This window comes from Malus domestica, chromosome 16 (genome assembly GCF_042453785.1).
Source record: "Malus domestica chromosome 16, GDT2T_hap1".
NCBI classification, from domain to species: domain Eukaryota; kingdom Viridiplantae; phylum Streptophyta; class Magnoliopsida; order Rosales; family Rosaceae; genus Malus; species Malus domestica.
In genome coordinates this window covers 37,304,049-37,320,938 of record NC_091676.1, presented here as the reverse complement: position 1 = coordinate 37,320,938, position 16,890 = coordinate 37,304,049, and the positions used below count along the sequence as shown (strand labels likewise).

Sequence of the window (16,890 nt, the reverse complement as noted above, 5' to 3'; positions counted from 1 at the left end):
GTTATGTCTGCTTTTTGCTAAATGAGCTTTGGATATCCCCCTTTATTGGGCTAGTTTGTTGTATTTGTATGGGGCCCTTCTCATTCAATGAATTTAGTTGTCCCTTGTCCAAAAAAAACAAAAGATAAAAAAAATTGGTGGTGGAACTCATTTAGACTCTTAATTTAGTATTCATTGTATAGTGTAGATCCTAAACTCATTCTAAGTGATAATTATATATAGGAATATTTTATAAGGCTTAAGCCATTGCTCTTGCAAGCTCTTGGTACATTATTGTTCCAAGTATTATTGATTGGAAAAATTATTGTTTCTTGTTAAAAAGGAAAAGGTTTTGAGTTCAGGAAGCTACAATGGCTTCATCATCAAGTTCAAATTCTGCAGTTCTTGGTTCATAGTTTTTCATGCTAATTGTTCTTTGTGAATTGTGATTCAATTTGTTGAACCTATGTTCTTTGGATTTTGTTTATAGTTAACCTTACGCGTGGTATGAGAGCTTGAGATTCAAACCATTGAGTTCAATTCACCATTCAATTAATATTACGTAAAAAATCATAAACTATTAGCAAGTTTTAGGGGTTTTTAATTAAAAAAAAAACATTCTAAACTGTGTCGTTTTCTAAAAGAGCCATTATAAATATAAAAAAGGTTCTTCTAATTTTTTTTTACCATTGGAAGTTTGGGTTATTGGTTATCATTTTTTATGTTATTCCAGAAGTTTTCTTCTCGTTTCTCTTCTTTTCTCTTGGTATTTCTTCTAAATTAGAGTTTGATGCTGAGGTTAACAACTTTAAGTGACACTCCCCGATCCGGATGTCCTCGGGACATCAGGATGGTCACGTGTTGGGCGACACCCGAAGGGTGACGAAAGCCATTTAATTTAAGTAAAAGCTCATAAATAAGCTAAAACAGGCAGAAAGAACTAGCAACATAATACTAAACTTCAACGTCTAATTAATAAAATTAGGATCATAACATCAGTTCAGAGCATACGTCTATTATAGAGTACAAATAGAATTCAAGATAGAGATGTGATATATTACAATAGATATCGAAGCAGGGGAAATATAGCATTGGATCACTTATAGGGAAAGACCTCGTAGCTTAAATCGTAATCCTCGTTTGTAGGTCTTGAAGGGGACGCAAAACAAACATGAGTGGACCAATTGATATAAATACAATAAAACAGTTATCAACATATTAACCCCCAAGCTTATGAAAATATATATATAATGTAAAACATAGGTTTTCCGAAACCTAACATGATGTGCAGTATCTCAAATCATAACTTGTATATATAATAGTCACTAGTGAATTGTCCGATAACCCCATGGCCCCATGCCGGCTCCCCGTCTCTGAGTAGACAGTCAGAGGAAAATACACTACAGGCCCCTTGCCGGCTCCCCGTCCCTGGTCTTAAATGCCAGAGGAAACACCCTCCAGGCCCTATACCAACACCAAATCGTCGCCTGGGACGGACCGGAATCTATCCCTACGTCCCGTAGCGGAAATGCCCACTAGGTAAGTACAAAACCATTGAACATATCAATATTGAAAAACAACTTCATAGTATAAAGTCATCCATCATCTATACTATAAAGAGGTTTTCTAAACAAGTTCTAAATATCATCGTCATCCATAAGATATTCTATAAGAACATGGGTTATAGGAAAAATAGTAATAATTCAATCTAGCCTCAGAAAGCATATTATATCATAAAGTACTTTATAAAACATAGGTATCAAATCATGCTTTTCATGTATGCATTTCTATTATTAAAACATGCTTTTAAAGGGGTCCACTCACCGTACACTGATGGTGCAAAGCTGTACTAAAAAGGTATAACGGAATCACCGTTAATAATTGTACCTATTCACATAAAGAAGTACCTTTAGTCAAACTCTATTCAAACGATTGAATTTGGAAATACGGACTTAAAAAACTGGTCCAGGACGTCGAAATTAGCCTAGGAGACGTCTTGAACGAAACCCCGAAAAGTCAACTCAAAAAGTCAACATTGACTGGTCAAAGTCAAAGTCAACTCTGATAGTTGACCGAGTCAACGTTGACCGTTTACCACGTCAATAGTCAAAGTCAACTGGTCAGAGGTCAAAGTCTGACTTGGGCTTGGATTGGGTTTGGTCGAATGGGCCTTAAGGGTTTTGGGTTGGTCTAAGGTTAATTGGTTTTGGGAAAGGGCTGAAAGCCCAACTTTCTAATTGGCCCTAAGGCCTTAATCCTAAAATAGAATTTAAATAAAACCTTAAAAAGGTTTTGGGTTGACTAATGGGCTACGACCCTAAACATAATGACCCGAAAAGCTTTTGGGTCCTAAACTAATTAATTAAATAAAAACAATTAAAAGGAAATTGGGTTAGGATTTTGGGTTTGACTCCCCACGGGCCTAAGGCTCGCTTGACTTGGAACCGGCCTGGAAGGCCATGGCGTTGACGGAGAAGAACGCCGGAGCTTCAACAGCTCCGGCCGGCCTCAAAACACCACCCTAGACTCCAATCTAGGTACCAAAACAAAGAGCAAGACAAGGGGAGTATTTTTATACCTTCATTTCGTCGTGGAATGGCTGGAGATGGCCGGAAACTCATCTGACACCCTCGGTTCGCCGGAAATGGGTGTGCCTACACCCGCATTCGATTTCGTCCTAAAACCTCCCAATATCACGAAATAAAACCAATTAAACCACAACCCACAAGATTCTAGGATGAAAAAGGGAAGATTTAAGGCTTACCTAACTGGGAAATTAGAAAAATTTGCCGGAGTTCCTTTATGGGTTTTCTGGGTTCGCAGCACGAGAAAATAGGGAGAGAGAGAGAGCAGGACGAGCTTGATGATGGTGATGGGTATCTTCCTCGAGCACTCGTGTGCCTCTGTGCGTGGGTGTGTTTGCGGTGTAAAGAAGAGAGATATGAGAGAGAGCTGAGAGGGAGAGAGACGGGAAAGACAGAAAAGAAGAAGAAGAATGAGGGTTCACGGGGGGGAGGGATAGAGAGAGAAGTGGGGGGAGTGAAGGGGGTGCTGCCACGCGGCAGATTTAGAAAAAAAGGAATCCAATGTTAAATTTCTGATTGGGTAGTCCAAAAAGGACCAAAATGCTAGATTTAAAATGTTGAGGGGATAATTACATACATATATTTTTATAACTAGGGGGTGGGTGTTACAATCTACCCCCTTATAAAAAATTTCGTCCCCGAAATTATAACCTTAAGCAAATAAATACGGATACTGACTCCTCATCAGATCTTCCGTTTCCCACACCGCTTCCTCAACAACGTGGTTCCTCCATAGCACATTCACCAACGAGATAACTTTGTTCCTCAACACTTTATCCTGTCGATCAAGAATAGCCACTGGTTTTTCGACATAGCTAACATCCTGACTTACTTCTAGCGGCTCTAGCTGAATGATATGAGAGGAATCTGATACATATTTTTGAAGCATAGAAACATGGAAAACATTGTGAATCAGAGACAACTCTAGTGGCAACTCCAATCTATAGGCAACTGCACCAATTCTCTCCGTAATCTGATAAGGACCAACGTATCGAAGACTCAACTTTCCTCGCTTACAAAAACAAACAACACCCTTCCAGAAAGACAACTTCAAGAAAACATAGTCGCCAACCTTATACTCTCGATCCTTGGAATGTTTGTCCGCAATGCTTTTTTGTCGGTCTTAAGCTGCCTTGAGGTTTCTCTTTATCAGCTGGATGTTCTCATTGGTAGTGTCTAAAATCTCTGGTCCCAACAATACTAGCTCGCCGACCTCTGCCCAACACAACGGCGTTCGACACACTCTCCCATACAAAGCTTCATAAGGTGCCACACCAATACTCGAATGGTAGTTGTTGTTGTATGCAAACTCAACCAACGGCAGATAAGTATCGCAACTACCCTTCCACTGGAGAACAGACACTCTCAACATGTCCTCCAATGTCTGAATTGTCCTCTCAGATTGACCGTCAGTCTGTGGATGATAAGCAGTACTGAACAACAACTGAGTACCCATGGCAGTATTAAAAGCTTTCCAAAATTTGGAAGTAAATCTGGGATCTCTGTCTAAAACAATGGAGACAGGTACACCGTGAAGTCTAACAATATTATCGATAAACAACTTCGATAATTTCTCCAGTGAATAGGTCTGTTAAACAGGCAAAAAGTGAGCGGTCTTAGTTAGTCAATCAACAATTACCCAAATACCGTCCAATTTCGACCATGTCCTCGGCAGACCATACATGAAATCCATGGTGATGTCTTCCCATTTCCACACTGGTATCGAAAGATTCTGTATCAATTCTCTAGGTCTTTGCCTCTCAGCCTTCACCTGTTGACAAATGATGCATCTACTCACATAATCCGCCACATCCCGCTTCATTCTTAACCAATAATAGAATGGACAGATACTGCGATATAGTTTAGTGCTTCCAGAATGCATGGCATATGCTGACAGGTGTGCTTCATCCAGAATTGCCCTTTTCACTGCTTCGTTATCATGAGGAACATACAATCTGTTTTCCCATATCAAGGCTCCATCATTTCGAATAATAAAATGCTTCTCTTCTCCATTTTCCACCGAAATCTTAATGTCGACACTCTCCTGATCAAGCTCCTGGGCTTCTATGACCATATCCACCAAAACAGGTCTAACCTGGAAATTTGCCAACCAAGCTCCCTGCTCACCCGGTCTCATCGACAACGTTGTTTCTCAAAGAGAAAATAGTAGCGGAACATGAATAGCTTGAAAAGATGCAAGCTGTCCGTGATATTTCCGACTAAGGGCATCCGCCACTACATTGGCATGTCTGGGATGATACTCGATCGTGCAGTTATAATTAGTGATAAGTTCCATCCATCTTCTCTGCGTAAAGATATACTTGAGGCTCTTATGATCAATAAAGATTTTACACTTCTCACCGTATAAATAATGTCTCTAAATCTTCAGAGCAAACACTACTACACTAAGTTCCAAATCATGAGTGGGATAGTTTTTCTCATGGATTTTGAGTTGTCTGGAAGCATAAGCAATGACTTTATCATGCTGCATCAGTACACAACCCAAACTTGATAGAGATGCATCCGTGTAGATATCAAACTCACCGCTATCATCTGGAAGAGTAAGAACGGGAGCTTGAGTAAGACATCGCTTCAGCTCCTAAAACTCTGCTCATAATCTTCATCCCACTTAAACTCAACTTCCTTCCAAGTCAACTTATTCAAAGGTAAGGCAATGGCTGAGAAACCTTGAACAAATCTTCGGTAATAACCAGCCACACCTAGAAAACTCCTCACTTCTGTAACATTCCTTAGTTGCTCCCACGTAGTTATTACCGACACCTTCTGAGGATCCACACTAATCCCCTCAGCAGATACTACATGACCGAGAAAGCTAATTTGGTTTAGCCAGAATTGACACTTGCTAAACTTAGCATACAGTTGCTCACTTCTCAACCTTTCCAGCAACAACCTTAAATGCTTCTTGTGCTCGTTAAAACTTTTGGAAAAGATCAGAATATCATCGATGAACACAGTCACAGACCGGTCCAGATACGGTCTGAAAACTCTATTCATCAAATCCATAAAAGCTGCAGGTGCATTCGTCAATCCGAAAGGCATGACACGAAATTCAAAGTGTCTGTACCTAGTGCAGAATGCAGTCTTCGGTACATCTTCCTCCCAAATTAACAGCTGATGATAACCTGAGCGAAGATCGATCTTAGAGAACACCTGAGCACGCTTCAGCTGGTCAAACAGGTCATCGATCCGAGGTAGAGAATAACGATTCTTCACCATCACTCGGTTTAGCTACCGATAGTCGATGCGAAGTCTCATCGATCCATCCTTCTTTTTAACAAACAAAACAGGAGCACCCTAGGAAGACATGCTGGGTTGGATGTAACCCTTATCCACTAACTCCTGAAGTTGAACCTTCAATTCCCTCAATTCCACTGGTGCCATTCGATAAGGTGCTAAAGAGATAGGGTCTGTTCCTGGAAGTAAATCGATGGTAAATTCAATTTCCCTCGCAAGCGGTAACCTTGGTAAGCCATTCGGAAAAACATCGATGAATTGCTTCACCACTGGTACATCTTTAGGACGCAACGAAGATTTATCCCTCGTCACTACATGGGCTAAGAATCCTACACATCCCATACTCAACAATTTAGTTGCTTGAATAGCGAAAATAATACTACTAGGAAGGATTCGTCGCTCACCCTGAAATGTGATCGACAATCGTCCAGGCTGATTGAACGTCACAGATTTCTCCCAACATGCGACATAAGCACGATGCATGGATAACCAATCCATCCCCAAAATAACATTGAACTTCGCCAAATGAAAGGGACCAGATTAGCCTCCATCATTTCCCCTTCCACTATTACTGGGAAACTTTTATACTCCCACTGAGCACAGAACAGATCTCATTGCGGCATTTGCACAAGCATATCATACCCAAGAGGTGTTGGTGGTGCATTTAAATTCGGTGCAAAAAATGAAGACATATATGAAAAAGTAGCACCCGGATCAATTAGAACCCTCGCCCAATTACCACAAATAAGTAATATACCGGTAATAACTTGAGGATCCTGCTCAGCCCCCTGCTGTGTCATGGCGTTGATACGTCCATGAAACTAACGTCCTACCCCACTGTTACAGTTACCACGAGCCCTGAAACCTTGATTATTACGGCCTGCTCGATTCCCCTGAGAGCGGCTACTCGAAGCTGCACCAAACTGTTGCGGCTGTCTCTGAGTGGAAAATTGGGTATTTTGAGTGTAATTGCCGCCATAACTTTGAGTGTAATTGCCGCCATAGCTAGAACTCGGATTACTCCATCCACCATAACTCGGCATAGATGCATAACTCTCAGGAGGCTGTCTAGAAGGGAAAACTCTGGCAATATGCCCTGTGCCTCCACACCTGTGACACATAATCTGCGATCTGAAGTGACTGAAAGATCGCCTTCCAGATTCATTGCTTGAACCCTTGCTAGAAGAACTTGAACCCTGACCTTGACGTTTGAAGGAATGAGAGTGTCTAGGGCCAACAAAATTAGAGGAGCTACCAGATTCCCTCACACTCCGAGATCGAAAACCACGACCCCTCTGGTTCTGGTTCCGAGGTTGTTCCTGATACTGTGCCTGCTACTGGTTATGAGTCTCCCACCTAGATTGCTCAATCCTTAAACAAGTCTCAATCATCTCCTCATAACTTCTATGCCTTATGGCTGCCACTCGTTCATAAGTCCCTGCATGATGTCCCTGCATGATGTCTCGACAGACGTCGATCAGTAACTGAACCATGTTCTCACTCGAGTTATCATAAGTCCCTGCATGATGTCTCGACAGGCGTCGAAAAGTATTATCCACCTCTGTGATACTCAGATCGCCTTGACGAAACTCCAGGAATTGCTGTCTCATCCTCAACTGATAACTGGGACTCAGAAAATGTGCACTGAAAACTTTCTGGAATGCTGTCCAAGTCATCGAAGTACTTGGTGGAAGAGCATGCTTCACTCTTTTCCACCAAATCTTTGCAGGTCCCTTAAGAAAATAACCAACAGTCTCTGCCCAATCACCTGGTGGACATCTCATACCTTCCAGAGTGTCTTCCACCTGCTCCAACCATTCTTCAGCCTCCGGACAAGCTCCCACTACCCAAAGTTCCGGAATACCATGACTGGTAGCAATCTCAATATAGGTGCGATTTGATGATCTATTAGTAAAGGCATTTCGTAAAACATTAGCCAATTGCTCAATTCCTCCCCCTATACCAGAACGAGCTCGACGAGGTACATTCCTACCAGCGGGATCCATAATTCTGATAAGAAACAAGAAAGATTTAGAACAACAGGAAATTAAGGATATAAAGAGAATTATAATTACCAAATGGTGGAAAAGAATCCTAAGTATGCTCTGAAAGAATCATGCTCTGATACCAATCTGACACGCCTCGATCCCGATGTCCTCGGGACATCGGGATGGTCACGTGCTGGCCGACACCCGAAGGGTAACGAAAGCCATTTAATTTAAGTAAAAGCTCATAAATAAGCTAAAACAGGCAGAAGGAACTAGCAACATAATACTAAACTTCAACTTCTAATTAATAAAATTAGGATCATAACATCAGTTCAGAGCTTACGTCTATTACAGAGTACAAATAGAATTCAAGATAGAGATGTGCTATATTACAATAGATATTGAAACAGAGGAAATATAGCACTGGATCACTGGTAGGGAAAGGCCTCATAGCTTAAATTGTAATCCTCGTTTGTAGATCCTGAAGGGGGCGCAAAACAAACATGAGTGGACCAATTGATATAAATATAATAAAACAATTATCAACATATTAACCCCTAGGCTTATGAAAACATATATATAATGTAAAACATAGGTTTTCCGAAACCTAACATGATGTGAAGTATCTCAAATCATAACTTGTATATATAATAATCACTAGTGAATTGTTCAATAACTCCCAAGCCCTATGCCGGCTCCTTGTCTCTGAGCAGACAGTCAGAGAAAAATACACTACAGGCCCCTTGCCGGCTCCCCGTCCCTGGTCTTAAATGCCAGAGGAAACACCCTCCAGGCCCTATGCCAACACCAAACCGTCGCCCGGGACGGACCGAAATCTATCCCTACGTCCCGTAGTGGAAAGGACCACTAGGTAAGTACAAAACCATTGAACATATCAATATTGAAAAAAAACTTCATAGTATAAAGTCATCCATCATCTATACTATAAAGAGGTGTTCTAAACATGTTCTAAATATCATATCGTCATCCATCAGGTATTCTATAAGAACATGGGTTATAGGAAAATAAGAACATGGGTTATAGGAAAAATAGTAATAATTCAATCTAGCCTCAGTAAGCATATTATCTCATAAAATACTTTATAAAACATATGTATTAAATCATGTTTTTCATGTATGCATTTGTATTATTAAAACATGCTTTTGAAGGGGTCCACTCATCGTACACCGATGGTGCAAAGCTGTACCAAAAAGGTATAACGGAATCACCATTAATAATTGCACCTATTCACATAAAGGAGTACATTTAGTCAAACTCTGATAGTTGACCGAGTCAACGTTGACCGTTGACCGCATCAACAGTCAAAGTCAACTGGTCAAAGGTCAAAGTACGACTTAAACTAGACAAAGAGATCAAAAAATAGGGAAAAAGGAGAAAGGAGGAAAAAAAGTAAGAGATGATTGAAGGAAAGAGAAAAAAGAGGAGGATCAGACGAGATAGAGAGGAAGATGATTAAGATAAATAACGAGAGAATGAAGAGAGTGGAAGGAGAAACGAAAAAAGTAAAAAAAAAAAACAAAAAAAAGGAGAGAAAGAAGAAAAATAGAGATAAATTTGGAGTAAGAGAGGATGATGAAGAGAAAAGAAACGAGTGAGTTTAAGTTTAAAAACTCATTTTTTATGTTTTTAGATAATAGATTATATTTTTGAATTAGTTTTGAGTTCAGTTTTTGAAAATAATCCTAACAAACAAATTTTTAAGACCTAGAACTTGAAAATTGTTTTTAAGTTTAAAATATTAGATTAAAGTAGAGGAGAAACAGAACTTTTTTTGTTTGTTTCTTTCGAGTTTACAAAAAAAAAAGTAAGGGCCTGTTCTTTAATCAACCCGATCGCATCTGAAAGAAAGGCGAAGAAATTGACAATACGCAAACCCCTCTTCCTTCTCTCTCTCTCTCTCTCTCTTTCAAGCTATGAGTCTCTTCGGTCTGGGCAGGCAAGTTCAAACTTTTCATCCCCCAACCCCAAGAATGGAGCTTTCTTCTATGCCCGTTTCATTTCTGGTGTTATTTGGTTCTGAATCTTTTGATGGAAGTTTTTGTTTCGTTATTTTGATTTTCTGATCAGTTGATGGCCGATGTGTTATGCTGGAGTCCCTGTCACTTGATCTATGAAATTTGTGATTTGATGTCTTCTTTTGGATTTTTTTCCTGCCGGTTAGACTATTTGCTTCTGTCGGGGCTTCTCTGTCAGAACATTTTGTGATTTTCTTGATCGGAGGGGGAGTTTAGGTTTTTTCTTTGGTTTTTCTGTTTCTTATGTTGTTTTACTTGCCTTTATCATTACTTGTTCATGCTTCTTGTATTCCTCGTGTTTCCTCTTCATAAATATTGTGCTTGTTATTTTCCTGTGTTAGTATGTGCACGTACATAAATGCAATTTTATTTGCTTCTTAGTTGTTTAGTACATTATGATTTTAGTCACTATCAATTTTGTAAAACTGAAGTTTGCTAATGGTGCAGAAACCAGAGGACATTCCGCCCGAAAAAAAGTGCACCTTCAGGGAGCAAGGTTGTTCGCCTTTAATTAACTTGTTCTCCCTGAGTTTATTTATGTATCTAATATATACTGGTTCATTGTTCTTCCAATATACAAAAGTTTTATTGAGTTTTTGTAGCCGTTTATACCCATATTATATGGGCATAAGTTGTAAACCTAATTTTCTTATTTTCTCATCTGATTCTCCTTACTTAGAAATTGAATATATTTTTGTCCTTGCATTTAGCTACTACGCGTATCTTCTCCTAGTGTTTAACCTCATGATGTGGGATTTAAAACTTTGAAACTTTTATGGTTTAAACCTGTACCTGTGAGTTTAAATCTCTTAAATGATAATATGGACAATTTGGAACAAGAAAGGAGCATGTTTAAACCTGACTTGAATCAGAAATTAACATTCATGAAGTTATAATTTAAAGATGCAAAGTGAAAGTAACTGATTTTATACTACATTCATATAGGTATAACTGAAGTCGTTATTTTTTTTTTCTCTTGATGCAGGGTGCTCAGCTTAGAAAGCATATTGATGCTACACTTGGTAGCGGCAACCTAAGAGAGGCAGTAAAACTTCCAACTGGAGAAGATTTAAATGAATGGCTTGCTGTCAACAGTTCTATCTCTCTCTCTCTCTCTCTCTTTCTCTCTCTCTCTCACACACACACACACACACACACACATCACAAACTGTCAATTTATAGTTTGTTTTGTCCATTAAATGGTTGATACGTGGTTAAAAGTTTTGTTTCTTATCAAAGGAAGAACATATGGTTGCATAAAATCTCTGTTTAGCTTGTTGTGTGATGTCTTAGACAGTAAAAGTTTCTATGTAAAAGGATTTACATGAAAATGGGACTCTTTCCTCCGAATTTCTTTTGTTTGGATGCAACTTGAAATATTATTTGAAAATATATTTATGTTTTCATGTGTCTCTCGTAGAAAGGATTGTGAGAAAATAGCTAGAATTTAAAAGTATAGAATAATCAGTTGAAAGGGAGTGACTTTACTTCATAATATTACTGTGTTCCAGACAAAAACCAGAAATTTGTAGGGCTTGCCTTTGTGTTTCTTCCAATTAAAGAAGGGAAAGAGGAGAGAAATGAGGTACTGAGGAAAAATGAGAGTTGAGGATAAAAATAGTAGGAATAGATAAAACTAAAACTAAGTACAAAGACCATTTTACATGTTCTTGCTCCTTCCTTCACATCTGATCTTGTGTTCCTCATGTCCCCGCACCTTGACTAAACGAGTAAAAAACACACAAAAAAGAAGAAGAAAAAGCGGCAACAATTGTGTGAATTTCATTTTCTCAAGTCTTTTAGGAAAAATAAACTTCGTTACAACAGTCAAGTACCTTCTTCCAGCAATTTTTTATTTGCTTCAATCTCTTTTGTGTACACTATTTCTGAAATGTTGTTGTCGGTGTTTTAATTTCAGCTGTGGATTTCTTCAATCAGGTCAACTTGTTGTATGGTACCCTCACAGAGTTCTGTACTCCAGAGAATTGTCCTACAATGACTGCAGGCCCCAAGTATGGGAGTGTTATCTTTTTTTATTAAAACCGTTTTGCTATTTGTTTCCTGAAATCATTAGTTTTGTTTGGGGTTTTACCATGTGTTACTGGCTTCTTGTCTTTCTACCAAAAGTCTCTGGGGAGCATGGAAACACACTAAGTACAAGGGTTTAAGAAACCTAGATTTTTTAATCCTGAAATTAATAGCAATTGGTTCCGTTTGCTAGTAGGTGTTCACATATTGATAGACTATAAATAAACTATTAATTTGACTCTCTAATACTGACATGTTTAACACAATTAATCAAAACTACTATGAAAAGGATTAAGTATTCAATATCAATATTATTTAGATAAGGTAGATCCAAAATTTTATACACGGAATCGTTTCAAATTTTTGGTCAATTATCACGATTCCATCTGGATTAAGTACAATTATCTTTGGTTTTTTTTGTGATTATCCTCTGAATTTAAGGGGCAAACGTACCGGAAAGTCGGATACTCGTATCTCAACAGTCAGATACGGGTATCCCGGCAGTCAACTACGTATCCGTTGACTCAGATACGTATCCACACATATCTGTTGCGTATCCGTATCCCTGTGTGTCAGATACGGGATACGGAGGTAAACCTCCGTGTCTGTGCATGGTAGGATAAGATAAATGAAGCTTCTACCTATCTCTACGCCTTGCACCACCCTGTCCCAACATCTGTGCTTCATGGGAAACCAACCTCCTCTTTTAAACAGTATGTGGACCTTTCATGCCTCAACTTCTCCTTTCTCTTTTGGATTTTATACCTTTCTTAGCACCCACAACCCAGTACTTGCATAATTTCATATACCATTCTGGTCATTCAGAATGTGGTTCGTCTGCTAACCAAGACCTGCCAGCTCTAGAGATACTATTACATGAAATCAGTTTTGAAATACTGTCAGCAACTTACTACACTGTTTTTCATGTAAAACTTCAGAAAAATTCTGTACGCCCAATTTCTCTTTTTACCCGATGGCTTGGACAATTTTAACGACTGGTCAAATTGTGCCTACAGTAACTTTTATTCTAATCCAGCTTCTGTTTTTAATTATGATGTTTCGTTTTTGTTTGTTAAAACTCTACAGGTATGAGTATAGGTGGGCCGATGGTGTACTAATTAAGAAACCTATTGAGGTTTCGGCTCCAAAATATGTTGAATATCTAATGGACTGGATTGAATCTCAACTTGATGATGAATCCATATTTCCCCAAAAGCTTGGTAATACTATTTATTACGATATCTTCTTTTCTTCATATTTTGTTGTTCATTTAATTAATATAATTCATTGTCTGTTCACTTTCTTTGTCTTTCAGGTGCACCATTTCCCCCCAATTTCAGGGAGGTTGTGAAGACGATATTCAAAAGATTGTTCCGTGTATATGCCCACATATATCACTCTCATTTCCAGAAAATTGTGAGCCTTAAGGAGGAGGCCCATTTAAATACTTGCTTCAAGCATTTCATACTATTTACCTGTGTAAGTACTCTTACTATTGCAATAACTGTTTTCTTTTCTTTTTGAAAAGTATCTAGTTGTACGTTTGTTTAATTAATCATTGTATCTTGTTGATGACGTCAATAACATTCTGAAATTGATTATCGTCTTGCTTTGACTTAAATTGGCCCTTGAATTAGGCACCCCTTTGGGGGCAATCCACGTGCCCTAAACTTTTTGGATCTGTTCTTGGATTGAGTGAGCAGGACAAAGGATTGGTGGAAAGGGGTGTGGGGTTGGGAGTGGGAGTGGTTTGATTGTGGTCTAGCTGTTGGTAAGGGGTCAACTAAGGTTTTGATAAAATGCATAAAACCAAAATGCACCTCTGACATCAGAGTCACAACTCTCAAACTACAGCAGCTTCCTGATGTAATTAATTTATAGTGAGTAAACTCTCTCTACAGGGTATAGAGGGTGAAGCCTGTAAGGAATCTGCGACTTTTCACAAACAACGTTGAATTGTAACTGAGGAATAACCCAAGCTAACCTGTGCAACCTCAACCAACTACTACCAGAGACCCCAATGTACATGCAAAATGTAAGGACAAGCTACTTCCAGATTCCGTCTCTCTTTTGCACAAAATACACCAGTTAGGAGACAGCCAAATATTGGATCTTCTCTGTATTGAATTGCAAGTGTTTGCTTTTCCGTGAGCTATGATCCTAGCCAAAACACAAACCTTAGAAGGAATACTAGACTTCCAAATCATTTTAGGAGACTGGAACGCAGACAGAAACTGCTTATCACAGTTGCAATCGAAAAATGTCGTACATGGGAAATAAATCTCTGCGAGCTAGTCCTTCAGCTCCCGAAGTACCTGATAGGGGTGAGTGATTTGGCTTTGGAAATCCAGAGAAAGATGTGTTATTTGTATTTTCCTAGGCTTGAGATCGAGGGAGAAAGGAAATTATCAAGGGCATCTGAAGCCAAGTGAAGATCCTTATGACTGAGCATGATGAGGTCATCAGAAATCAAATATGAGCGATTCTAAGCTTACTGCACTTCCAATAGAATTTGAAAGAATGGTTAGCTAGGATATTCTTTTGGAGAACAAGTGAAAGAACCTTTGTAATTCACAGTTGGCACAACCTGCTCTTGCTAGGTAATTCACCATTGACTATTGGAGAACTTAGAGGTAATGTAAGCTTGGATCCATCACATCATGGCTTGTAGGACTTGTGCGAACAACAAATGCAGATTGGTAATGAGTCATGATTAGTAGTATCGGGAAGAACAGCCTCGATTCCTTTAGCAATGAGCTTTGAAATGATTTTATGTAGTGTATTGAAGCAGGAGATAGGCCTCAACTCGTTCACTTTGGATGTGTTGGGGACTTTAGGAGTAAGAGTGCCATCGTTTATTTTCTGCTTTAGTAAGCATACCTTGGTCACGCTTCCATTTCTTGGGAAAAGCTGGTGGAAAGTGTCATACAGTTTGAAACGTCTGCTTTTGTGAAACTTAGATTTGATGTAATTCCCCAAAAATGTGGTAGGAAGACATGGATTATGTACAGTTTGATTGTATTCCCAAAAATGATGCTAGTGGGAAAAAGTACCAATAGCCCACTTGTATTCATCTTTGTATGGTTCATTAAATTGAGATGCTCAAACATTCAATTCAATTTTATCAAAAGTGCATAGACATGTAGTTGTCCAAACACCTGTCATGGCTTTATTGGTATCCGATAAAAATTATATTCCCGGCATAAGAACATAATAGTTAGGAGAGAACGATATTACTAATGCATAAGAGTCATGGCTTTATCTTACTTGATGGACAATACTTGTTGGCAAAGCCGTAGGCTGATTACATTATACTGCATCTTTTTTCTTTTTCTTTTTCTTTTTTGCAGGAATTCGTGCTAATTGACAAGAAGGAGCTAGCTCCGCTGCAAGAGCTTATAGAATCCATCGTTGTTCCTTATTGAACACGGTTTGCAGATCCCAATAGGGAAGCATATTTGAGTCAAATAATCTCTACTCATCTTTACAGCCTGCTACGTTGCGTGTTATAAATACTTTTTGTGCATATGCTGTGTGCCTTAGACTGGAAATGTTTATTGGCTGCTAATTTATTTCCATCTAAGATAGTGTGGAAAGAAAACGGGCAGAAGTTGCTCTTTGTACAAGAGGCTGAAGCGGAAATGGCTGAAGTCGATCAGCTCAAGTTTTAGCTAGCTGGTTTTACTTTATAGAAACATAAATTGAGTGTTGTATTTGTATTTGTTGGTTTTACGTCAAAAGCTAGTGGCTCGTTAAATTTAGTTTCAAACAGATTCAGGAATAAATTATGAATTGTTTGAAGCAATGTGCTCCTTAAATTTCAATTCTATACAACTAAGGAAATATTTTAATTTATTTAAATGATTGTAAATATTCAATTAAAGTACTAATGTATCCTTATTATGTAAATGTTTATTGCAATTAAGGGTCAAATAGAAAAAATAAGGACACGAATGATATTTTCAGAAAATGGTTGACAAACAGTCTCTCAATAATATACTAGCAATTCTAGCATGCGTGTGCTTATTAAAATTTTGAAAATAAATTTACAAAGAGAAAATATATAATGGTCGCTAAAGCATCTTGGTGACAATCTTCAAATGATTTTTTTTGTCACTACAGAGGTTCATATCTTTGCAACTGCTTCAGGATAATTATTTTGCCATTGAAAGTTTATTTTATTTGGGAGAAAAACAAGGACTAGAAAATGAGGGCAACTAATATGGTTGCTGGTTGTGAGGCTTTAAGAAAAACAATAAAACTATTTTGTGGTTAATTTACAATATTGCACATAACTTTTATTTTGGGTGCTATTCTTTAGTTTTGTTGACAAGGTTAATTTTGTCTTTTCACTCTTTTTTTTTTTTATTGACAAAGAGGTTTTGTTAATAAGTAGTATAGATTAATGTTGAAGCTTTTCCTAGTTTTATTATTATAAATAGATGATAATTTGTGAATTTTCTTGTTCGGTTAACCTATATGTTTGGATGAGGGAAATAAAATCAGAATTTGAATAAAAGTCAGAATTTGTAAATTGACATGCATCAATTCCCTTGTTTGGATTCATAAACATAGAATTTTAGAATTTCCGTGTGGAAAAAAGCACTTGAAATTTGGGAGCTCTAATTTCCAAGTTTAAATTCCATGTAAAAATGTGTCATTACCCAAGTCCTATGATTGAGAGTTTAAAAATAACAAATTCCATATTCAATTTCATCTTTTAGGTTAACCAAATAAGAAAATTCATAAATTCTAGAAAATAAAATTATGTCATTTTAAAATTCCTTAGTAATCTTTAATTTTTTTCATCCAAACGTAGTGTAAAAGAATAATGGAATTGAATACATAATTTGTTATTTTTAAACTCTCAATCATAGAAATTGGGAAATGACACTTACATGAAATTTAAACTTGAGAATTGGAGGTCCCAAATTCCAAGTTTTTTTTTTCCACGAGGAAATTTTAAATTTCTAGGTTTATAAATCCAAATAAAAGAATTGGTGCATGTCAATTTATAAA

At 38.0% G+C, this 16,890-nt stretch overlaps 1 protein-coding gene and 1 long non-coding RNA gene across 2 annotated transcripts; one reads left to right on the top strand and one right to left on the bottom strand.

Moving 5' to 3' along the window:
* Positions 1-1,036: 1,036 nt before the first annotated feature.
* Positions 1,037-2,974, bottom strand: LOC139192643 (uncharacterized). Its single transcript, XR_011576876.1, has 3 exons — positions 2,744-2,974; positions 2,558-2,656; positions 1,037-1,866 (listed from the first exon to the last, which is right to left on the bottom strand). It is a non-coding gene; the product is annotated as an uncharacterized lncRNA (long non-coding RNA).
* Positions 2,975-9,499: 6,525 nt separating this feature from the next.
* On the top strand, positions 9,500-15,726 carry LOC114822861 (MOB kinase activator-like 1B). Its single transcript, XM_070815858.1, has 7 exons — positions 9,500-9,764; positions 10,291-10,339; positions 10,829-10,937; positions 11,762-11,855; positions 12,958-13,091; positions 13,187-13,350; positions 15,222-15,726. The coding sequence occupies exons 1-7, from the start codon at positions 9,742-9,744 to the stop codon at positions 15,294-15,296; spliced, it is 648 nt and encodes a 215-aa protein (XP_070671959.1). The 5' UTR covers positions 9,500-9,741; the 3' UTR covers positions 15,297-15,726.
* The last annotated feature ends 1,164 nt before the right edge of the window (positions 15,727-16,890 follow it).

Bases quoted from the DNA above. Each gene is read 5' to 3' on its own strand.
- LOC114822861 (XM_070815858.1), top strand. From the start codon at position 9,742: ATGAGTCTCTTCGGTCTGGGCAG. The intron at 9,765-10,290 runs GCAAGTTCAAAC...CTAATGGTGCAG, and splicing joins AGTCTCTTCGGTCTGGGCAG to AAACCAGAGGACATTCCGCC. The intron at 10,340-10,828 runs GTTGTTCGCCTT...CTCTTGATGCAG, and splicing joins GTGCACCTTCAGGGAGCAAG to GGTGCTCAGCTTAGAAAGCA.